At 33.7% G+C, this 25729-nt stretch overlaps 1 protein-coding gene across 5 annotated transcripts in view; it reads right to left on the bottom strand.

Moving 5' to 3' along the window:
* LOC123710828 overlaps positions 1–22503 on the bottom strand; it is a 90896-nt gene extending 68393 nt beyond the window's left edge. For all 5 annotated transcript variants that reach the window (XM_045663070.1, XM_045663071.1, XM_045663072.1 and 2 more), the window contains exons 1-20: positions 22237–22503; positions 13719–13780; positions 13125–13326; positions 12674–12778; positions 12023–12139; positions 11696–11827; positions 10677–10792; positions 10063–10312; positions 9397–9662; positions 8592–9324; positions 7336–8508; positions 7047–7256; positions 6593–6886; positions 3406–6402; positions 2661–3326; positions 1691–2401; positions 1414–1605; positions 1159–1341; positions 926–1057; positions 41–761 (exon numbers count right to left, since the gene is read on the bottom strand). In XM_045663070.1, the coding sequence (XP_045519026.1) occupies positions 41–761; positions 926–1057; positions 1159–1341; positions 1414–1605; positions 1691–2401; positions 2661–3326; positions 3406–6402; positions 6593–6886; positions 7047–7256; positions 7336–8508; positions 8592–9324; positions 9397–9662; positions 10063–10312; positions 10677–10792; positions 11696–11827; positions 12023–12139; positions 12674–12778; positions 13125–13326; positions 13719–13775 (9257 nt within the window). In that variant the 5' untranslated portion in view covers positions 13776–13780; positions 22237–22503. The remainder of the gene's footprint in view (positions 1–40; positions 762–925; positions 1058–1158; positions 1342–1413; positions 1606–1690; positions 2402–2660; positions 3327–3405; positions 6403–6592; positions 6887–7046; positions 7257–7335; positions 8509–8591; positions 9325–9396; positions 9663–10062; positions 10313–10676; positions 10793–11695; positions 11828–12022; positions 12140–12673; positions 12779–13124; positions 13327–13718; positions 13781–22236) is intronic.
* Between the last annotated feature and the right edge of the window lie 3226 nt (positions 22504–25729).

The following is a 25729-nucleotide window of genomic DNA, read 5'->3' as shown; positions in this document are numbered from 1 at the left end:
GCTCGAAAAAGAATTTAAATTCAATATTTTTAAAATTTACCTTCTACACGACGGATAACAAATATTTCCGTAGCAACTAAATCCATCACCACAGTTTTTGTCCATATCACAAGGCATAGATATTCTTCTACAAGCAACCTTTGGATCTCCAGTCAAAGTTGTAGAGCAGGTGCAAACCGGTTGGTGATTATTTGCTAAACAAAGTGCGTTGGCACCACACGTGGCTGGTTCGGTGCAAGGATCCTTACATTGTCCAGATATACAAGCTTTGTCGTTTGAACATTGGGAGTCAGATTTACATCCCGTTATACAAAATCTGCCGTCGCAAATTTCTTCATCGGAGCAGTGGTCATCAGTGGTGCAAGCGAATCGGCAAACGCCTAAATCACAACGTTCTCCTTGAAGACAATCTGTCCCGTCGGGCGTACAAGCTGGCCTACATCGGTCATCTTCACATCTCCATCCTGATGCGCAATCGGAATGCATTTTGCAAGTGGGTGAAGGGGTTCGTACGCATCCAACGTTAGGTGTTGGATTTGGTATTAAGTTATCAAGACATGAGCATACGGCTTTGCGATCTACCGCCGTACATCGCGTGTTAGGTCCACAAGGGTTCACCTCATTCGCACAAGGATTTTGGCAGTAATTGTTTCTACAAAATTCATCGGGTCCACAGTCATCCTCTTGTCTGCATCCGTAATGACAGCTATTTGCAAGACATATATGTCCGAGGAAACAGTCGTTGTCTACCCGACAAGTCACTGCAACCAACATTAAAAAAATATTAAATTTAATTACTTTGGCCAAAAAATACACGTTGAATTGTAAACCACGTCCTTTTGGCAAAGTCGGCCAAAAAGCAATGAAATAGTAATTTGACATAAAAACAAGATACATATATTGTAAAAATGATAAAATTACTTACGCAAACAAGCTCCTTTGGAGCAACGTTCATTCATTGCGCACTCTTCGTCCACCGTACATTTAGGTACACACATTGAATCTTGACAATAATGCCCATCTTCGCATTCTCCAGATCCACCACACAATCTTGGTACTAGAAAACAGTATAATTAGTGAAAAATTCCTCATAAAAATACATAATATTTAGAGTAAATAGTAATATATTATTATAGTTTAATTAATAATAGTACTTACTTCTCACGCATTCAACGTCTTGATTTCCAGTAAATCTGTACGGACAACTACATTGTACAACGTGATTATCAGTTCTGCATAAAGCATTCAAACCACAAGTATTTTCCATTTTACAGGGATCTAAACATTGGCCGTTAATACATTTTTCTTGCATTTGACATTCTTCATCAAGTAAACATAAAGCTAAAATAAACAAATTATTAGTTTTGCTATTTTTGCAACTATAAAATAACGAATTATAAAAAGTTTTCTTACCTTGACATACTTTGTCGTGACAATATTGATTTTTAGGACAATCGTCTTTTGCATTACAAGAAATTTCATGGGGTCGACAGCCTTTTTCACTTGAAGGATTTCCAGTAAAGCCAGTTTTACATTTACATTGGCCAGAATGTCTCGCCGCAAGACACTCAGTATTAGGTCCACATTTCATATTATCACAAGCATCTGTAAATAAACCAACATTGTTGATAAGGATAGAAATAATATGTTAATGAAAAATAAGGATCAAATCAACTTAATATCATAGTACCTGTGCATTTTCTTATTCCATCAATAACGGTGCAACGTGCAACCGTGGGACAATCCTTGTTAAATCTACATTCAGAGCCTTTTTGACACCCTTTTTCATAAGGATCGCCTACCGTTCCTTGAGGACAAACACATTGGGCTCCACTTCTAGTATTGTTGCATTGTGCTCCATCGCCACAAGGGTTTGATGTACAGAAATTTATTTGTCGACAACCCGTAGATGGATTACCAGTATAGCCAGATTGACAGTAACAGAGGGCTTGATGTTTTTCTGAAGAACATACAGTATTCTCTCCACATTTGTTTTGAGACAAACACGCAATTTTACACATATTTTTTTCGCAAAATTTATCATCTGAACAGTCACTATCCTGACCACACTCAATTTTTTTACAACCTTGAACCGGATCACCAAAATATCCATCTTTACATGAGCAGGATGCCTTATGGGAAGCAGCAATACAGAGAGCATTTCTGCCACATGGTTGATTGTTACATAATTTAGAACATTGGGGTATTCCGTTTTTGTCTTCAGAGCACTGTTCATCATCAGAACAGTCATCATTGGTAGTACATTTTATTTCTTTTATACAAATTCTATTAGAGCAATAGTATGAGTCAAGGCACGTATCATTTGTTGTGCACGTTAGTCTACATGTATCTTGGATACAGACTTGATCGTTAAGGCAATCCCTTGAATTCTTGCACAAACCTAAAAAAAAAAAATTAAAGAGAATATTAAGAATGTTAGGATACTCGTTACAAGTACGTCTCTGATGACGCATTGGCTCTTTCTATAATAAGACCTGATAATTATTTTAGTCATGGTTATAATTTATTAATAATTCTACCTTAATAAGTAAGGGAATAGCAGCCGTATGTGCTTTCAAACTAAATGTATTCTTAATTATTTCTCAAACTAAAGTTGCATCTTTCTCGAAAACATCTATAATCATCCATAACTGACTTACCCAGGCACAAATTCTCTATACATTTAGTCCCCGATGAGCATCTGCTATCATCGTTACAATACTGTACTGGAACACATCCTAAAACAGGATCGCCTGTGAATCCAGAAGCACAGAAACAGTGGCCAATGTGGTTTCTAGAGAAGCAATTTGCATTTCTACCACATGCACGTGGTATGCTACATGAGTTTTTACATTTGTTATTTACACAGGCTTCTTCTGAGGAACAATCGGCATCTTTTACACATTCGAATTTTACACACCCCTTATATGGATCGCCATGACTACCCGTTTGACATTCGCACGCAGGTTCATGCTTTAATACGTAACAGTCAGTATTATCACCACAAGGAGAAGTGTCACAGGGATTTGTACATTGATTTTTTTTACATTTTGTAATTTCTGAACAATCTTCGTCAGTAAAGCAGTCTCCGGGTTTTTTACAGTGTTTTGTGTTGATATCCAGAACAGTTCCATTTACACATGTACAAATATATGACCCAGGTATATTTTCACAAATTGCATTCAATGGACACGGGTGTGTAAGGCACTCATTTATGTCTTCACATTTGGAATTGTTTAATTCAAAACCAGATGAACAAGTGCAAAATGCTTTATGGTTTATAATTTTACAGCTGCCACCTTGACAAATTGTTTCATCACATTGATCTGCAAGATAGATAGATATACTAATAAAAATTAAGTCGAAATCAAATATTTATTAGTATACGACATAAAAATTGCATACCTGAACATTTGTTACTTTCTAATCGGCAAAATTTATCATTTGGACATTCAGTGTCATCCACACATTCGACCCTAAAACAGCCGACTCGTTTATCGAATGCATTGCCCAGATGTCCTTTTTTGCAATTACATGTAACTTTATGCATATTTACTGTGCAAATAGCATTCGTTCCACATGGGTCATTTCTTTCACATGGATTTGTGCACTTTCCTCGGAAACAGACAAGTGAATCTTCGCATTGATTATCGCGTCTACATTGATTGGGCAATAAACATCCTGATTTGTAAGGGTCTCCTATGGCACCCGTAGGACAGACACATTTAAAAGAACCGATATCATCTATACACTGGGCTGTGGGGTGACATGGATTATTGACGCATTCGTTGTCATTTATACATTCATTCTGTGTCATTTTGAATCCTGCTAAACATTGGCATTTTGTTTCTTTACACATTTGATTAGTCATGCAGTCTGAATCTGCCTTGCAACCAAGTATGCATACTCCGGAATTACAGTGTTCACCATGTAAACAGTTGCTACTGGTGTGGCATACCTTATGACATTTATTATCAAAACATGTTTCCCCCATGGCGCAGTCAGAATTCATTTGGCATGGTACCTGACAAAAATATCCAATGCACATGTGATCTGGCGGACAATCTAAAGTTTTAGAACATGAATTTGGTTTTCTAATACAACCTTGTTGAGCGGTTGGTGTCCCTTCGAATCCTAAAGGACATTCACATGTTGTGGCATGTTGAACTCTTGAACAAATTGCATTTGGGCCACATATTCTTGAACCGATACAAGGATCAATACATTGGTTGTTAACACAAGCTTCTTCGCTGATACAATCATTATTACCGCGGCATCCAATCAAGCACTGACCACCAATACACGCCTCTCCAATACTACATTGACTATGCGTAGTGCATTCCTTTATACAAAATTTTTTGATACAAAACTCCCCGTGTTCACATTGCGTAGAATTCTTACATGCAGTGAAACATTGGCCATTATGACAAATATCACCGTCACAGTCTAAATCATCAGCACATTTAATTAATTTTTTCTTACACGCATTTAAGCCCTGGATAAGTTCATATCCTTCAGGACACAAGCAAACTGCTTTTCTCTCAACAACTTTACACAATGAATTAACTCCACATGCATTTTCACATGGGTTTACACACCGCCCGTTTAAACAAACGGTGTCAGTAGGACAATCGTAGTCACCTTTAGCACATCGATTTTGTGCAACACAGCCTGTTTCTTTCGGATCACCTACTAATCCATCAGGACATTTGCAAATGAAGGAGGATCCTGATGGTTTGCATATTGCTGATTTATGACAAGGATTTGATTGGCATACGTCAACTTTTCTACAACTCACTTCAGGTATCGGATTTCCTAGGTAACCGGCTGGACAACGACATGTAAATTTATGATTTTCTGCAATACACACGGCATTTTCGCCACACGACTCCTCTTCACACACGTCAATACAAGTATGTGTCATACGATTACATAGTTGATTAGGCATGCAATCTAAATTATAAACACACGGTACTTGTTTACATCCATTCTTTAAGTCATTTGGATCTCCCATATACGGTCCTAGAGGGCATTGACAATTAGCAACGTGATTATTAGTTACACAGAGAGCGTTTGGTCCACAAATTAGTTGCTGACAAGCTGGAACACATTTTTTAATAGTATTGATTGTCTTACAGATTTCACTTTCTCTACATTGCGCATCATTAACACATTGATTTTTATTATTTGGTGTGCAACCAATTCGATCATTAGGATTTCCTTCATAACCTGGAGAACATTGACACTGACTTTTGTGACCTTTTGTTATACATCTAGAATTTTGCGGACACGTAAATGTTTGGCATATATCTAAACACTTTTTAACATCCAAAATATCTTTTTGACATGCTTTATCATCATCACAATCGTTATCATTTTTACAATTTGGTGTTGTAGGCTGCTCACACATGGAGTTCAAGGGATTCCATATAAAACCTTCTTTGCAGTCGCAGCGAGCGCTATTATCTATAACTTTACATATTTCATTTGGACTGCATATTATAGTAGAGCATAGATCGAGACATCTTTTGGTTGAACCATCTACTGACACACAAATTTGTGGCTCAGCACAATCACTATTTACATTACATTCGACCTCGTTAGGGTCGGGTTGTTGTAATTGACATCCAGTTTTAACATCATTAGGTTTTCCTACATAACCTTCAGCACATATACAATGAGCATGATGATTTGAACTAACGCATATCGAATTAGGCCCACATTGACGTTTACTACAAGCATCTAAACACTTTCTCGTGTCTTTACCTAATTGTAAACAAATTTCAGAGTCTTTACAATCTCCATCAGTAAAACAAGTTTTATCAATAGTGCAACCCTGTTGAAGATTATTAGGATTTCCTATGTAACCTGGAAGGCATTCGCATTTTCCTTCTGCGCATATAGTTTTTGGTCCACATTGCGTATTGCGGCAGGAGTCGATGCATCTAGATTTTTCACAAAAATATCCCTCTGGGCATGAGCTATTGCGGGAACATGTACACGCTGTACCATCTACACATTTTGATACTGATACTTGAGTGCAGAGCTCGTATGGGTTACCAATATACCGACTTTTGCATATACAACTGAAACTTCCAGGTGTGTTGATACATATCGCATTTTCCCCGCACGGGCGTGAGCCACACTCGTCTATATCGATACATTGTAAATTAGGATTACCAACATATCCTGGTGGACAAAGACATTCTACGTGCGATCTAGTCTGCTGACATACTGCATTCGTCCCACACGAGGCTTTCGCACACGTTATTTCTTTTCGAGGTAAACAGTTCTTATATGGATTACCAGTGAATCCTTTATTGCACTTGCAAACATTACTTTGTCCATAAACGCAATGGGCATTCTCGGCACAACCCGGTTTACAGGCTGGTGGGGCTACGGCTGTAAGACAGTCAAGACGTTAAATAAAAAAAAAACATGTGGAATTTAATATAAACCGATTGAGTGATTTTCGTAAATTTTATGAATAAAAAAGATATGATACGAGAGCAAAGCCCTCCCTCTTTATCTTTGGTTAAAAATTATCTGTAGTTAGTTTTTAAATTTAATAATGGCATAAAATTATACTTACGAGGCATACAAAGTAAGTCTGGGTTTCCAACAAAGAAGGCATTACAAATACAGCGACCCGTTCCTTCATCACAAGTGGCACCGATACCACAGACGACATCCTCACAACGCTGGCGACATCTGCCGGCGACACATGACATTGGTTCCTCACAGGGAATGCCTGCTCCGCACAAGTCCCGTCTACAAATACCTCCAGGGAATGGATTTCCAACAGTACCCTCTGGGCATACGCATGTTGGACCGGATTTTGAAATAATGCAGTGGGCGCCGGAGGCACACGAATAGGAATCACAGCCTGGAAATATAAAATACATTAAAATAGTTTGTTATGATAACAACAAGAAAAAAATTATATTTTTTAATTGAACCAAATATTAATTAGATTTTCTATATGTATCTCCGTAGACGTAGTATATAGTAGACCTAAAACAAATTAATTTATATAAAACTATTACCAGAAACGCATTTTCCGCCTTCTGGTTTTGTGTATCCGGGATTACAACGACACCACGCGGCGTGATTATCAACCTCACAAAAAGCATTTGATCCACAGGATACACTTAGGCATGGTGAAGTACATGTTCGATTTAGACAAGCAAAGTTATTAGGGCATTGATTGTCTTTGCTACATAATAGTTTCTGTGACGGTATTTGTTCAACGGTACCTAAAAATATTATTTTAAAAATATATTTTTTTATACATAAATGTAATTTTACGTTAGTTAGAGCAATAAATATACTCACATCCAGATTTGTACGGATCGCCAACCATATTTTGTGGACATATACATTTATATCCACCTTGTTCATCATTGCATATTGCGCCATAAGCGCAGGGGGCGCTTTGGCATTCATTCCTGTTTGTACAACCTGTATAAGGGTCTCCTTCGTAGCCCGACATGCACATGCACCTTGGTGGATCACTTGGTGTACATTTTGCATTAATTCCACAAGTAAACCTTTCACAGGGGCTTTTACATTTTTGCCCATCTGTAATATCTAAGTAAAACGGAGGCGGGCAAACACAGTTTCCGGGCTGGACACACTTTTCATTGGCGAAGCAATCGCTATCGCTTATACAGCGCTTTTGGTTTAAGCTACAATGACCTGAAATCGAGTCTTTTCCATAACCAGGAGGGCATTTACATACATAAGATCCAACAGTATTAACGCATTCTGCACCAAATCCACATGCAGGCTGATCAAGAGAGCACTCGTTTATATCTTCACAAGCTCCGTCGATGGTTTGAGAATAACCGATTGGACATGCACAGTAACTAACATTATCAGAAATAATGATACATTCTGCTCCTTTTCCACATTTATTTTCTTTTGAACAGCCAGACAGTACACAAATACCATCGACAATTTTGTATGGAGGTTGACACTGACACGAAATATCGTTACATTCTTCGCATAAATTGTATGGATTTCCACTATATTCAGGTGGACATCTACATTCATAGCTTCCAGGTAAATTTTTACATATAGCGTTTAAACCACAAGGCGAGCGGCCATATTGAATGCATTCGTTTATATCTTCGCATAAACCCGTTTCATCATTACGAGAAAATCCCTGGCCACAAATGCAAACGTTTTCATTATCATTTAATATACATTGCTCACCCTGCGGACATGGATTTGTATTGCCGCAAGCATGAGGTTGCTTACTGTTGAAACAGCCTTCAGTATAGGGATCTCCTTTGAATTGACCTGGACATTCACATTGAAAATGTCCGGGTAAATTTTTACACACGGCTCCAGGGGCACAGGGATTAGCTTCACACTCATTTATATCTTGACAACCACTCGCTGATGTTGGTTCACCACTAAAGCCATTTCGACATGTACATTGGGCAGTTTGCTCGTTTAAGAGACATTCAGAATTACTTCCACAGTGTAACGCTTCACAGGGATCTGAAAAATATATTATTTATTAAACTCATTCACAATCCTAACCTTTTAATAGATAAAGAAGAGAATATAATGTGTAAACTTACGTCGACAGTCATTTCCAATGTTTGGCTCAGGGCAAATGCACTTTGCATTAACATCACAAATAGCATTTCCAGGACAATCATTACTCTTATTACAAGTTAGAATTTCTGAACATTTTACTCGAGGCTCAGGGTCTGGGACTGTTCCATCAGGGCATGAACATGAATAGGAACCTTTTTTATTTATACATTCTGCGCCGGCACCGCAACTATTATCTATTTGACACTCGTTGATATCAAAACAATTCTTATAGGGGTCACCAGTAAATCCATCGGGACATTGGCACATGAAACTTCCAGGTTTATTTGAGCAAAGTGCATTAGCACCACAGTGAGACGTTGCGACATTAGCAGTATCACATTCATCAATATCGATACATCCGGCAGATACGTCGTTAGGGTTGAAATTCCACCCCTCATCGCACATACAATACGCATCGGCCCCAACGAACTTACAATATGAATGATCTCCACACTGCACATCTTCACACGGAGTACGACATTTCACTTGTGGTGGTGATCCTACGTAGCCAGTTACACATTCGCAAGCATAACTTCCAATGGAATTAATACAAATCGAATTATCCCCACATAACGAAGAATTTGTACATTCGTCTATGTCCACACAGACTGATCCTTTCGGTTGGAAACCAATTTTACAGAAGCACTGATCTTCTAAGCATTCAGCATTGTTTGTGCAGTCGAAATTAGATTTACACAAAGTGTTAACATCCACCTGTAATTCAAAATTGTATTAGAAAACGAGCAGATTATTTGACAACGACAGAAAAATATTGGTAGAATTTACCTGTTCGCAAGCAATTTGTGGATCTGGGTGACCACTATACCCTTGAGGGCAAAGACAGTTATATCCTGGTGAGGCATTTTCACATATAGCATGTAATCCGCAGGGATGTTCTAGTGCCTCACATTCATCCACATCTTTGCAGCCATCCGAAGCGCGCGCATCTCCCGTGTAGTCGGGCAAACAATTGCATACAAAGCTTCCTACCGTGTTTGCACAAACAGCATTGGCGCCACATACCGCTTTGCTATTTTTACACTCATCTACGTCTAAACAAGAAACAACTCGTATCTTATTACAACATCCACCTTTCCCAAATGTATGTATATACGTACGAGAAAGATACGACGACAGCCACTACGAAGAAGAAATAGCAGAATAGATACTCATGATAGATACGATGAAAGATGTAAATCTAGTGAAGAAAATTTAATATACAACCGAAAATATGATGACACCTTACGACATTCCGCTCATTTCTGAAACATACAACTTGAAAAACCCAAAAATCGGTCGCGAGTTAGAGTTATTCCAGTTAGTAGAAGCGTGAATCTACCGCGCATATTAATATGCGGTAGTCAGCGTTGTTCACACGCCGTTATTTAGGATTATAAAGCATTTAACAGACAGAAAACGAGAAATAAGAATAGAGCCTTTTCCTATATTTACCATTGCATTTGACATTGGGATCGCCTTCAAAACCTGGCGGGCAGACACATCGATAGGTTCCTGGAAGGTTTTCACAGAGAGCCCCGCGTCCACATGACGTTCTAGAACATTGATCCGTAGGCGTGCAGGCGACTCTGGGGTCCCCTTCGTGTCCAGGTAAGCAACTGCATTCGTAGCCTCCCACAAGATTTCGGCATACAGCTCCCGCCCCACATGCATCCGAGTTCGCACATTCGTCGACGTCAATACACTGCGTATCAATAGATATAATGAATGCACTTTGTACAATTTGTAGGGGAAATTCCAAACATCACATGTATTTGCTTTCCATTGAAACTTACACACTTCAGTTTTAGTTTCCCAGAAATGATGTAAATTAACGATCAATTTAGTTATGTATATAGATATAAATTTAAATATTGTTTTCTCTATTTTTGTGCCACGTTGGGACAAAAGATTAATTTTATTTAAACTTAAAAAATTGTGTCATCAAGACAAGTAATAAAAAACCAAATACTTACATATACTCAAAGTAACTGCAGCAGCAAAATAAGGCTTTTAAAGGACCATTAAATATTCTAAAACATGTTAAAGATGTTAATATAATGACTCACCCCATCAAATGGATTTCCTGTGTAGCCAGCTTGACAGGCGCATGTGTAGTTTCCGGGATAATTTTGACAAACGGCATTTGAACCGCAAGCACCAGGTCTTCGGCATTCATCAATATCTAAAAAAGTAAAAACCAGTCGTTAGCTAATGGGAGAATAAATTTCGTAGTAGAGTTAGACCCATGTTTAACCATAATTATCTAATCTACCAATTTAGCTATCGATATACAGTCGTTGTCTAAGAAAATTAAATAAACTTCAATAGTTTAAAAGATTTAAAAAGAATTTTACATGATTTGCACGTTTGAATACGTTTTCCACATTTCAATTGACTTGCCCGGATGCGCTCATGAAAATGAGGAAGTTGCGAGCTAGGAATATAAAGTTAATTACTAGGAAGCTAAGAGCTATTAACTTAATATAAACACAATTTTCAATTATTTATTAGTAGTAAAAAATAAATTGTGCCAATCTTAGGAATCCTAGTATCAGGTACGTTGTCACTGACCTTTTAAAACAGATATTTTGACATTTCACAAATATTATTAATCTATACAGAATCGCATTATATATATGATCAGGTGTTACGTTCAAAGAACGGATGGGTGGGCTGTACTGTACTGTAATGTATTTTTTTTAAACATTATAATTACATAAATGTAATAATATTGTTGTAAGAAGATCATGTGTTACAACAATAAAATGCAGGACACTGTAATGTAATCCGTGAAAATCGGTGCTGCCGAATCGCTTGTAAGTTATCAGCTTTTGCTTAGTGATACACTAGGATGTATTAAGTATTAAGAAGTTAATTTGATTTATTTTGAAGTTATAAGGGTTATTATTTTCAATAAATATCTATCTATCTCGAAATTTACTGAACCTGTGCCTGATTTCATGATACTCCGCACAAATGACAATTAATGATAATGTTTCAATGGAGCTTAGCTGCCGTTTCATGGAGAGTTGTGCGACATCTCTGAATACAGAAAAGAGATAGAACATTAATAATATAAACCTACCTCGACATTCTTCTTCCCCGTCGCCTTCAAACCCACGGTTGCATTTACATATGAAATGAGCAGGAAGATTGCAACATTCCGCATTTTCCACGCATCTCGCTGCTATGGCTGGATCTTCACATTCATTGATATCTGTTAATAAAATTAAATATAGGCTTTAACACACATTGTACTTAATATATTTTTCATAATCCATAATCAAGAGAGTACTATCTTTGATTACCTCACAAATTTTTTCTCGTATTGACCTAAACTACAAATATAGTGATAAATTACTATACAATACTTACCACTATAAAGTTAAGTACATTGTATTTTCCAACTAACCTTTGCAAGAGAATCCGTCTCCAACATATCCAGGGAAACAAGAGCACTGAAAGCTTCCGACTGTGTTCGTGCAATGTGCGAAAACATCACAAGGCCGGTCTTTACATTCGTTGACATCTGAATTAAATACGATAATTAAGCCACAGAGTACATTATATAGTTGATTTAGTGATAATACAATCAAGGAAATAATATTAGCTTTGGATTACGCGAGTATACATTTATATAAACCTTTAAGCAATATAAGCCCGCATTTACATCCGTTAAACAAGTTTTATTTAGAAGGAAATTATTATTTAGGCCAGTTGTTATTCTAGAAAGAATTTTAAGCTTTTTGGTATAATATTCAGAGACGAGCCTTAAGCTAGATTAGGCAAGGTATGTCAGACTCCCGTAAGTCAATGTATTAGATTAAGATAAACGAGCGTTTTTAGCGCGAACTCTCGTTCTGAACCTCAGCCCTAGCGTAGTACCGTAAAAAACTCGTAATCGTAATTCTCGTAACCGCTAAAGCCTATTTTAATATTACCGAGCTTATAAGTGGTAGAGAGTTACCATAGGTATACCCGCATATAAAAAAATTCTATTCGAATTTAAATATAAGTTCATTATGTAAATATTTAACGTAAATTTATTTTTTTAGGTTCTTACCTTGTTCCTGACAATTGCAGCCTCCGAATCCATCATTACAATAGCAAACACCATTTAGACAAGCACCGTTTATACACTGTGCCCCATCTTCTTTGGTACAGTCATCTATAAAAATGTATTATATGTATAGTATAACAATTTATGCGAAAACTCTAAAAAAATACAAAATTGAACAGGATTTGGAAATAACTTAACAGTTATATCCACTTTTATAATATACAAACATTTTTAATTGTAAAACACAAATATTACGTAGAATTTTATTAATTTTCAAAATTGCGTTAAAAAAGGAAAATTATTAGATATCTACAAATATATATATATGTATGTTTGTGAAATGCAATTTTTTATTTATTAGGTTACGAAACAGGGCAGTCTTAATAATTATTTTTCTCTATGATTAGTGTCTATGATAGTTATTTTATGGTACTATACATATTTTAGTACTAACCTGAACACTTCAATTCGGTTCTAAGCTCATCAGATGCCTTATAGCAGTCGGGTACGCCATCACATAACTTTGATAATTCGTATAATTGTAATATTTGAGTCGATTCGTTAACTTGACAGCCAAAGTAGCCGTCTTCTAAATTTAAGAAAAATACTTCTCGTTTTATTCCTAATCCTATTCCGTACTGGCTTTGCGTCGCTACCTGTAACGAATATTATTAATAGCATAAACTGCAATAACTCTCAGTATAGAATAGCATAGTACTACTGGAATTGAATATATGAACTCGTTAATATAAAAGTATGTAGATGCTTAAATAAGATTTGGAATGACTTGTAAAGTCACGTTAATGATGTAATAAATTCGGGTTTATGTACATTAAAGACGTTTATAAGTAGATAAATTTGTAAATGAAATTGGACCAGAGCTATGTTTTGTTTTGTACAACTTATTAAAATCAGACACTTCGGCCTTTATATAAATCATGATGATATTTGATATCTAACGCATAATATCTATTTATCCAACCGATGTTTTCATGTTGTTCATGGAGTAAAATCTAGTTAAAAGATGAAAGAAAAAAGTTTTACTTACATTTGTTGTTATGACTAAGAGCGTCCATACCACAAGAGGTAAGGTTTCTTTGTACATTGTCTCTGAAACAAGGAAATTTCATTTAAGGAAACATTGCGAATTATGGAATTATATTGATATAACGAGATTTACAAGATCTCTTACTGCCAAGATCTTTAGGCTGTTAGATCGTCAATACCTCTTGCCGTGATGTTATATAGGAAAAATGGTTTCTTCTAAAAAAAAATTTTCTAAATCTTTTAAAAATAGATTAAAGTAAGATTGACGTTATAAAGTACGATTCCACTACTACAGTTGGTAACTAGAGGCCTAGTCATATAGCGTATGACTCTGATCCCTGTCGACATGTGTTTAAATCCTAATGAATTACCAATTGATTTTTGTACGGAGCAACAATACATCTCGAGATACCCGTATATATCAGCTGTTAAACCCGTTTTTTATAGAGAAATATTATTTCATAGTAAAGAAATTAATACAAATACGAACCCCGTTTTCTAATTCATTGATATTGAGAATCGATGTAAATAAAGATTTAAGCATTTCGCAAATAATATCAAAAGCAAGTTTACTCTATGAAACTTTCTAGGTTAGCTGGGATAAAAACTTCAATAAAATTGTCTTATGGAAAACCTATACGATTATAATATAAATGTCATTTTGAAAGTATTATTACTCAAGGTCTTGTTGATACTTTAACAAACAAAAGTTAATTAAAACTTATCATACATGAGTATATAAATTATAAATTTATGACTGTAATAGGGTAGGAAAATTTGTAGTTTATTTTCTATATATCGAATATCTAGCCGTGACCCGATTATTTCAATTATCTACCAACATTTATGCAAATATGTATATAATAATAAGTTTACTTTGAGACATTTCCTTGACCTTTTGCCCTATGAGCAATATTAATATCAATAATGAGAAATTTATCTTCAACACTTTTTACGTAAGGGTTATATTTTATTTCTCACTTAAGATAATATACCCGTGTATATATATATATATATTAATATATATTGATTAAATTTAAAGAATTAAAAACAAGCAAACAGGAGATTTACGACGATCACCGGCTCCAACTTCGGTCCCATCACTACAACTTCAAATGGTTATTAATAAGACCAGTGATTACTACAAAAAAAAGTGTTTTGCATCATCTCGACTTTGACAACGTTGCAGTATAGAACTTTACTTTACTTGATGAAGTCATTTACACATTTAAATTTAGCAGCTTAAGTAGACGTAAACCTGCGCAACTCACTTTCATGTTTATGTTATATTTTCTTTCCGCTTCTTGCACGGAAAAAATATCTTATACTATCTTTCAACGTTCGTTATTTCGGTTTTTATTTTCATGAAACATTGAGATAAAAAAGTGGGTTTCGTATGAAAAAATCTAGGCTCATAGAAAGAATAAAATAATATAAATAGTACCGATTTAAGTATTTTATTGACGCATATGACAAATGCTAAGGGCATATATAGTTCGAGGTCACTTTAAGAGAGAAGTCAATTTAATTATCAAGTGTTCTTTGTAACGTGATTGTATATATATTAACTTTATTTTTGTAACAGTTATGGGCTTATGGTCATAAAAGACTCTTTCATATACACGACGATTACGATGTGTTTTAGAGTAAGAGTAAGTAGATGTTTTTTTTAAACATTGTGTCTTGTTTATTCTCATAAACTACTTAATATATTCAAAGAATAAGTATAGCAATACAGAGAAGAAATTTTGCCAGCTTTAAAGGTATACATACTGCCTATATTCTATTCTATTTATCCGTTTTTAATTATTACGAAGTAGGTTAAGAAATTGTAAATACTCTGTTTGTGTCTTAATGTATTTTGATGTTATAAGAGTATTATTTGAAATCAATTAAAATTAGAGACGTAACGAATGATGTATATGTATAATTATTAAATTCTATAATTTAAATATAAACAAGAATGTCAGAAGCTTTTTAATAGGCACTTTAAAATGAATAACAAGAAAATCCAGAGTTTTATTTGGATTTAATCGCATTCGATTGTGGTAGGTCTGGTTTAAAAATAGTACATTCACGATATCGTATCAATCATCTTACTTGTAAATTGACTTAACTTTAAGAGGTTTGCAATGATTTCACTTACGTTCTAGCATTTGAGCCACATCAGTTTGAACGGTTAGAGAAAACTAATAGTAGCTATTTAATTAAGTTACTTTAACATTTTTATCCAATTACTAGTTTCATTTAAAACCATTATGTCAATATTATTTACTGATTATATTTACAAAATATATGTATATATATATTTGTTTCATGTATGAGGCTTAATTATTATTATGTCAATATTAGTCATGGTTTTATTCATATAATTCAAAAGTAATATTTTGTCATATTACGTAAAAGGTCCTTTTACTTGAATTTAGAAATGTAGAATACGACATAATGATTTAGACACTAAATATATAAGTATTTGTGTGTTTATTTTCTCTGTGTGTGTACAGTTGTTTTTGACTTTTACCGTTTTAGGTATGATACTGCAGCTCTTGATTTATTAATGAATTTATATACAAGACTGATTTACATCCTGTTGATGTAAGAGGTCACATGTATAACTGGATATTGTTCAATCTCGACCAGACCTTTGACGTCACCTTCTAAATTTGTTTATGAATGTAGTGTTCATCATAACGCTGCCAATTTAAAAAGTTTTTAAATAATATATAAACGTATTTGATAATGATAATGAATATTTGTTTTGGTACTTTGTGCTACACTTATTGGGTTTAAAAATAAACCTTTTCAGCTAATTGAGAGAAATGATATGAGACATCATGGAACATTACGAGCCCAACTTAATAACTAGGATAACTAAATTTACTAATAAGGATATTTAAAATATTAAATAAATTTCCAATAATACTCTATTAAAGGTCAGTATCTCTATTTCAGTATCTATTAAAGGAAAGACACTCTGTTCTCACTCGAACAGAGTGCCTCCTTTCCTTCTATTAACATAAAAATATAAACTAATATAAATTTTTTAGAGGTGACTTAAGATATATCAAAACGTTTTAAACGAATCAATTGTTTTCACGTTAAGTCATGTTTTTCGTTCGATAGATGCAGACAAAACTAATTATCAAATAAAATATTTACTTTGTTGAAGAAAAATTGTACAAAAACATACAATATGAAACGACTTTAACCTATTATTCAATTCTATTGTATTCTATGATCATGAATATATTGATAAAAACTACTTAATTTAACGTTGGCAAAATATTTTTACGTTTACAAATAACCCACGATTTTTATAAATAATTTAACCACTAGAAAATATACATAAAACATTATTATTTTTACACTGGGTCCTGGTATTTCTTTAAGCTACAAAATCAATTTTACGTGTCATTTGTTGGGAACAACGGATACAAATATCTTATTTTAACCGCATAATACATTTATCAAACCCCTCGTGATAATCTTATATTTAAAAATTTTCATTTTTATAAAACCTAACTAAAACTAAGATGCAAATGTCTTATTATAAGCCTTAAGACAATTTAATAGGAGGCGAACAACTAAGAGTTAATTATATGGGCATTAATCTGTGTAATAAATTCGCGTTTATTCGCGTTCATGCCATTAAGGAGGTTGCATTCAAACTTAATATCCTTTTTTAAATCCTAACTTAATGTTTCTGTAATACTTATCAAAACAACAAATGCCAATAAAAGCATCTATAAAGATGTGAGCCCTGGTTTTTCCTCTTGTTGAACAAAAAGCGAACATATTAATGTTCATAATAAAATTTTAAAATAACTTTGTTTAAAGACAATTGATGTCTACTATTCAGCCATAAACATAAACAAATAAACCCTTGGAAAGTTTTAAGAAGAAAGTTAAATTTGATCTTGTAATAAGGACAAAAATATTGAAAGTTCGGGTATCCGTCTGTATAATACGACTTGTGGCATTCACTTTCACATCTCGGGTGCTGACAAAACGTCGGTACGGAAAATGGGCTTAAACAATAGCACGATAATAGTTTCTCTCTCTTGAGAAACAATTCTATTTACATGTATGTGTATACACCACGTATTCCAACTATGTTTAAATTTACTATTTCACACTGTGATAAACAAACATTCGGGAGATTATTATACTTTGAACATATAATGATTACTATATGTTACTGTAATTCAAGCGGACAGCCTCACTGCCCAAACGACTGACGGAGAGCAGTTTGAAGCCAAGACCTACAAAGGGTTATAACGCCTCTGGATTATATATGTACAGAAAGTATACAAGTATGCAAATATTTAAGATATGTTTAAAGGTGTGTAAGTGAATTACAAACAAAAATATCTATAAATTTTAATATAATATCCACAGTATATGGAACTAAGTTGTATCTCGTTTTAAATACAAATAACATAATTTTAAAAGTACCTTCAACCTTGTAAAACTCGTTGACTTCATTAACACTTTATGACCAATCTACTGGTATGTGATAGGCGACTTCTTTTGCATAGAACTAAAAATATGTATTTTTTACATACTTCTACGCAATAATACGCTTTTGGGTTGAATACAAAAATAATTATAGACTAACTATGCAAAATATGAATGATTTAACTATTATATTGCTGGGAGTCGGACCAAGATGGTAGAGCGAATGGCGAACTCGTATTAAATGTAAATTTAGAATTATTTCTGTTGCTCATAAGTTTACTTGGTTATACTCGTGTATATGAATAAAGTTATTTTGTGATTGAGTTTGAGAGTTTAAACAAACCTCTAGACCCAATGAGCGACGGTGGTGGTCACTTAATGGTGGTTTTACACATAAATGTCAAGTTTATAGAAAAAACTAGTTTCATTTTCATTTACTCGTATAAAACACATCAAAAAACACGCCATTCATTAAAACGTGTTTAGAAAATTCCAGCTTAGATAGTTGTATAATTTTAACTCTCGTATTTTGATCCAGTGAAAAGATATTTAAACGGATATTTGTTGAAACTAAATTTGTGGTTCACATTCTAGAGTATCATTAGAGGTACAATAATATAATTTGTATAAAACTTAGTGAGTAAGAACACAAATACGCCTGAGTTATTCAAGCACGTTATTTTCTTTAACCTGTACATTTTTTATCTTTGACTAGAAATACAACTTCATATCAAGATAGATTTGACTATAGTGTATCTTAAGAAAAACCATCGATAAGCGATAAATTATAGCGGTATAGCTATTTTAGACCCGTAGCGGAACAGCAGTAAAATATGAGTAATTTTGCTGACACACCACATAAGGAATGAAGCACGGAACGAATCGAAATGTACTACAGAAATGTTTCGCTCTAATTCACAAAGTACGGTAACATAATGACAAACGAGAAATATTTTAATTGGAAAGTAATTTATAGTCGTGGGTCTAACTGGATCAGAAATACCCATACCACTCGAAAAGTCTTATTGACTGTCTAGAGATTCAATTAATTCTCTGATTTAACTACTTTAATGCGACACATACATAACAAAGTTGCAACATTATCTTTTGCTTGTTCAACTCAACACGGTCACAACGCCATTTCCCTAGTTTTGTCAAGTTTCGGGATTAAGAGCAATCTTTATAATCTTTTGTCAATTGTTTTTAAGCTAGTAATAAAGTGTTTACATTTACTAGTTATGTTGCTTATGAGTTCTTTTAATCTTTGCCAGTTAACTCCAATTAATTGGTGTCATTTAAAATAAACTTTGAGAGTATTAAATTCAATAAATTGGACATAATAAAAATACTATAGAGCAAGTACTATAGCATAGTTACAAACTTGCTTTGGAATTACATTGCATTTAGTTCCGACGGCAGCGACATCGCGGCTAAGGCATCACGACTAGAATTATTAAATTAATACTCATTATACAGTTCGTACAGATATACATATTCAATGACACACAAAATATCGTGATCGTGATGACAGAGAGTACTTAGAACCAACTTTCTGATAATTCGTCACGATATTCTACCAACAACATTTTCTTTATGGTTGTTTATATACTGCTAGGGCATTAAGGAATACCTAGCAATTATTTTGGAAAATAATTTATTTTACAACGCACAATACATTATAAATACTATACCAATAATATAATTGTTTAGATTTTTTAATAATGTGACATTTTATGCTGTTTATTAATAAAATCAATCACATGACAATGACTCAGCCACGAGTTAATAATGAATAATTAAAGATACTTAATATACCACAACAAACCTCACAAATAATTAATCCCTACGAAGGAAAAAATAATGGTTCATAGCTCGCGTGAGATAATAGTGTAGATTGACATAACGGTCACCGGCCTGCAGTCAATGACAGGTGTATGGGGTATTATACCTATAACATCAGCTGTATAATGACGCCATATGTGAACGTCTATTAATACGTATAACAAAATATTCGAACTATTTGCCAAACCACAGTTCCGACTTATGGACTGCAGTAATTAATTGCAGTTGATGTGAAAGTAGAGGTTTTTTTGTGATTTACATGTTACATTCACTTAGTTTAGTGTGCCTGTAGTTAACCGTCTATTTAACTGCCATTATTATTTATTGGTTAGATTAGGATACATTGCTGTTATAGTATTTAATATGTTATAGAAGTTTAAAAGGCTAAATTGGTATTTTTTGAAATACATTTTAACAAAAAAACCATAAAGCCGTAAGAAATTTAAGTAAATTCCTTATTTATCAACCTATACATATTATAATTTATGCTCGATGCTAGTTTTTATTTTAAATACAAAATGCATTGGCCATAATGTGAACAAAAGCCTAACAAAATTAGTGTAAACGGCCGTTTTGGTGGGTCTATCAGACTATAAATCCAACCATTTATCCTTCCGTAATTTACATTTCAATGTTTCAACCCATCTTAAACAAGATAAAAAATTTATACTATCATCTAGAAAAAAAGAAATGTTATATTATGTAAGATTTTACGTCTTTCGAGACTTAAGCTTACTGGCTTTGTAAATTTGGTACAAAGCTTAATATTTGTTATTTTATACTTACACTTGATTGCGATAACTCACTATAAAAATCAAATTACTAATTTCTACGTTGCAATGCCGTGGGATATGACATGGTATGGTTAAACACTTAGACAAGTAGGTTCACATTAATACAGTGTAAAGTAACACTAATATTAATATTATTTATAGTAATAAAAGATCCAGTGGTTTATGGCTTTAAAATACAATGTACCACATTCTATTTACAAAAAATCTGTTTGTATTTCGAATCCAACAGAAATCCCATAGCCTTTTTTTGAGTTACCATGTTGACGTAAGCGTCGGTTTTACAAAAACTGCAAATGCTCGAATAATATAGGAAATCAAGTCAGATTTACATTATATACTACATTAGATAAAAAATTTAAGGAGGTGTTACAAATAATATCTATTTGGCCATGATTAAGAATCCAAACTTTTAAATTCTGTTCCACGATTAAAAGATATTTAAATAGACTGAAAAGGAGTTAGACTCGTACCAAATACGCGCGAAAAGTATATTGGAAAATTAGTATTGAGGAAAGTTAAATAAATTCTTCTTAGTTCGTAGAAGAACACATTTCAAGAGTTTATTCACTACATTACGTCAGATTAAGTAAGGTGTGTATGTCGGATGCCTCTAAGTACATCGCTTGACTTTATATGGATTTGAAGCGGGTTTTTACATAAGCAGTGAGCGCCACCTAGTGTAACCGTGTCCTTTCTTGTTAATGTAATAGGAGAGTAAGCCAATTAACTATTTGCTTTTGCATGATACAAATAATGATTACTAACTTAATAAATAAAATACAATAGTGTTTGTTTTGCCTCACCCTCACTCCTAAGGAAGGCAACGAATCGATAATAATGAATTTAGACCTTACGAATCCATGAAAAACTTGTAAGGGCTGAGGAGTGGTAATTTTATACGAAAAAATTTATATCAATTAACTTGTCTATAATTAAAATTGCTTCTAAAGGCTATATTTTTTGTAGAAATGTATAATACAATAGTATTATTTTTAAAATCCTTTTTTACTGTATATAAATATTTTTAGTCACCGATTACATGATAATAACATATACGAAACATAAATTCATAATAAAAACCGAATTAGAAAGAAATAAGACATTTCTAATGAAAATATTTTGTGCTTTGAAAGCCTTGCATTGAGACAGCCATTGTATTGGAAAACAGTTAATTGCAGACGTGGAATTATACAAATACGTTATTATGAGTTCAAAAATAGAAGTCAAAAATCCAATAAGATTATCTGAGGTCTCCGAAATGTTAGTTCTCATACGATTACAGTTACAAATATTAATGGTGGAATAACAGTATAGTGACCGTAACTTGGTTGTAAGTACTATTGTAATAAGAGCAGAAAGGAGCGACTGTGAGACCGTGAGAGTTGCGACACAGTCGCGCGGTTAAACAGTGAGTTCGATGCCAACCTTGAGATCATCGGTGAGTATGGAAGCAGTGGTTCACGGGGCTCATTCCTCCCGGAGTAAACGATCGCCTTCCTCGCCAGACGAACGCCTAAAGTTCAGTGGAAATTCCACGAATCACTGACGGGTACTTTGTAGGTATACACAATCCAGTTGTATAACTATAAACACACCATCACCACACTGCACCTACACCCCAAGTTTAGAGTGGATTTTAATGGACACGAACGGAATTCAGTAACGACGCACGTCAGTTGTACGAACAGCGCGCTATTCGTATTGGGACTGGGTGAGTGCCGTGAGCCGAGTTGCGCAGGCTGCGCACACGCACCTCTCCCCTCCCCCGCCGTTACCACCCGTCTCCACCCTCTAGCTAGTAACGAGCGTCGGGCGGCAAGGCTTTGCATGGAGCCGGATCCTCAATCTGATAATAAAACTGCAAGAAACTGCATGGGTGAAGACAAACCGGATGACCGGTCAGGCATTTTTTTATTATTTAGAGAAATAATTATTTTCATTCCTTCTCTGCAACATTCATATATTAACAATATTATAATTATAGTGTTGTGAAGTTATATTTAAGAGAGATCCATTTTTAATGTAGCATACTTGCATTTTTATAGGTAACAAGTAGAATTATTTATAATAATAATTTATTATTATAACTTTTTTACTGTAAAAACGTCTCTTTAGTCTAAAGCTTAACTTGAATCAAAGTATCTGTGTCTATTTTTTTATATTATGGCCAAAACCGAGGGTAATAATAATAACAATACATTACTCAACGATTTAACACCCATTAGCCTAATTCGTTTGAGATCGTTAAAAGTAAGATAACTTTAAACAGAATATGAGTGAGATTACATTTAAAATGAAGTTATTGCACAATGATTAAGTAAGATTGGCACTACAGCTCTACACCCTCTATATATAAAGTTTCATATTGAAGACTTCAACGCGCGCGCTCCCTTTTTCATTTAATTAGAAATTATACAATTTAAAAAGTATAACAAACCTTAAATACTATTTTAAATAAATAATATACGCACATTGGACCTAATGAGCGTCTTTTAGCAAGCAAGAGGTTAAATTAGATATAACTTATAAAACTGTACTAAATTAAAAAGCCAATATATTTTGTTGTCAAATTAAAAAAAAATCATTTTGATTAAACGTTGATTTTGTTCAAATGTTCTTTTATCTCTTTATTTACTAAATTATAGTACAAAGTCTAGCTGTTTTCAAAAGATACCTAGAACTTAATATGTAATTTGAATGACATTTATAAAATTTGTTACATATAAATTTTCAAATGGTCTTCCAACCACAGACATAGTAGACTAGACTTATTTGAAACCGCAAGGATCTAGATATATTATAAAACAAAAATGCTAAATGAATATTTAGACAAGTTTCGTTAAGACAAAGTACCCGTGATACCGGTGACCGGCTAACGGTCACGGTACTTATTCAAACTTACTTCGAGCGGTTTGAGTTGGAGGGCAACTTTAATCAACAAATCAGAAATGCGGACTTGAGTCTTTCTCTAGTTGCACGGAAATATTAGAAGGTAACTGTTTCTTTAGTTACACGACTACCTATTTGTAACAGTAAGTATGAATTTAAAAAAAAATACATTCTTCGTACTTACGTTCGTTTTATGTACATCGAATGCTTTATTGTATTTGTAACGTTATGATATTCTCAAAAATGAAATGAATACTTTAGTATTAGGTAAAACAATAACGTTTTATGCATTTTTCCCATATAGAATTAGCGCTATAGAATTATAGACTAACTTAACAAGAGCAGGGCTTACTTCAAGTCATAGTGTAAAATTATATTTAATTATTTAATACTTAAAGGCCCGGACGAAGACGTCATTATCATGACCCACACCATTGTCACGGTCGGCTTCCTTTTGCAATCGGGGGCCGCCATGCAAGGTTGAAGAGCAAATTGCTAGTAATATCAAGTATCTAAGTAAGAAGCGTGTTAACTCTACACGTCGTAAGCTGATTAATAAAAAATATGCGAATATGCTATTAAATCGATTGAAATGTAAAATTATGGTAACTAATCATTTATATACAAATTATCTTGATCTGCGTAGGATTAGATATTTCTTTGCTGGACAAATTTTTTCTTAACAGGTTTTATCAAGACATAAAGAAGATACAATTATATTACTTTTGTTATCACAACATATTTTTTTACAAAACAGACTTCTGGACTCTAACTACTAATTCTAATATAAAATACATAGATAAATTTAACTAAATGCACTGTTTAGGCTTAACGACAAATTGTCGACTATCATTTTAGATTTTAAATTTGTTATCATTTACAATTAACTCGGCTGTCAGGCACCTACTTGTTATATAGGAAACTACGAACGAATAAATGTATAGTATTTTTATTCATAAGACCATTCCCATATTATATCTAACTTTACCTTTGCAAATTTATATAAATTGCTGCTGATGCCCACGGCTCTATGATTATAGAAAATTCTTATTAAATTCCCAATCTATTTTAATAGTAAAGTTTATCCGATGCGATGAAGCGTTCTATACGTAACAGTGTTATAGACGATTATTTATATTCAGGTTGCTATATTTTACAGTTATAGGTGTTTATAATTACAGGGTTATTGGAATTCCAAATACAATATTTCAATTATAAAAATAAACTTCTGTATATTTACTTCTTAACTTTAAAGTATTGTATTTTATTTTATTTACAAAAGCTTGCCAAGGCTCGGCACACACATTGGTACATTTTTTATACGAGTACATGTGCCTTTATTAACACATCATGGAACATTACAATCTAGCCTAACTAAAGACTAATAAATAATTTAAGTCTAACCTAATTTTAAATTTGAAACGAAAAATAAAATGAATTAACGTGATAAGCAAAGAACATTTATGAAGGGAAAAATATTGATTCATAAATTATAAAAACTAAAGGATAATTGATTTCAAGGGGAGCAACTATGGATATTGGATATCCACTATCCAGACCTAGCTCTTGTATCAGAATGCTCAATCTGGATATCGATTAGTTTTGGCCAAAACCCGTTCTTCTGAAAGGTACATTTTATTTTACAGTACCTTTGGATTAGTTATGTAGTATTTAAAGTATTTAATTCATCATTGAGTTTTTGTTGGATATCCTTTATTGTGCAACATTTTTATTTTAATTTTATTCACCTACAAAATACTATATATCGCTGCAGTACGTGTCCTTCTCGAATGAGTAAACGAACAAAAACAACTTTTACCGAGATCTCGATATACCATATCGGTAACATAAGTGAGGGCTAATTCTCGAAGATTTGACACAACGCTCGTGGGTGTGATTTCACCAGACGACTTTAACTTTCTCTGTGTTGCAATATGTCAACACTGTCCGGTCCACATTGCGATCCTCATTGACATTTTAACAGATTAAATACCAAGGTAAACTACAGTGATTTGAACGTGGAAAATGC

The sequence above is a fragment of the Pieris brassicae genome, chromosome 6, assembly GCF_905147105.1.
Source record: "Pieris brassicae chromosome 6, ilPieBrab1.1, whole genome shotgun sequence".
Classification (NCBI taxonomy): Eukaryota; Metazoa; Arthropoda; class Insecta; order Lepidoptera; family Pieridae; genus Pieris; species Pieris brassicae.
The sequence above is the reverse complement of the archived record's forward strand: the minus strand, read 5'-3'. Positions and strand labels throughout refer to the sequence as shown.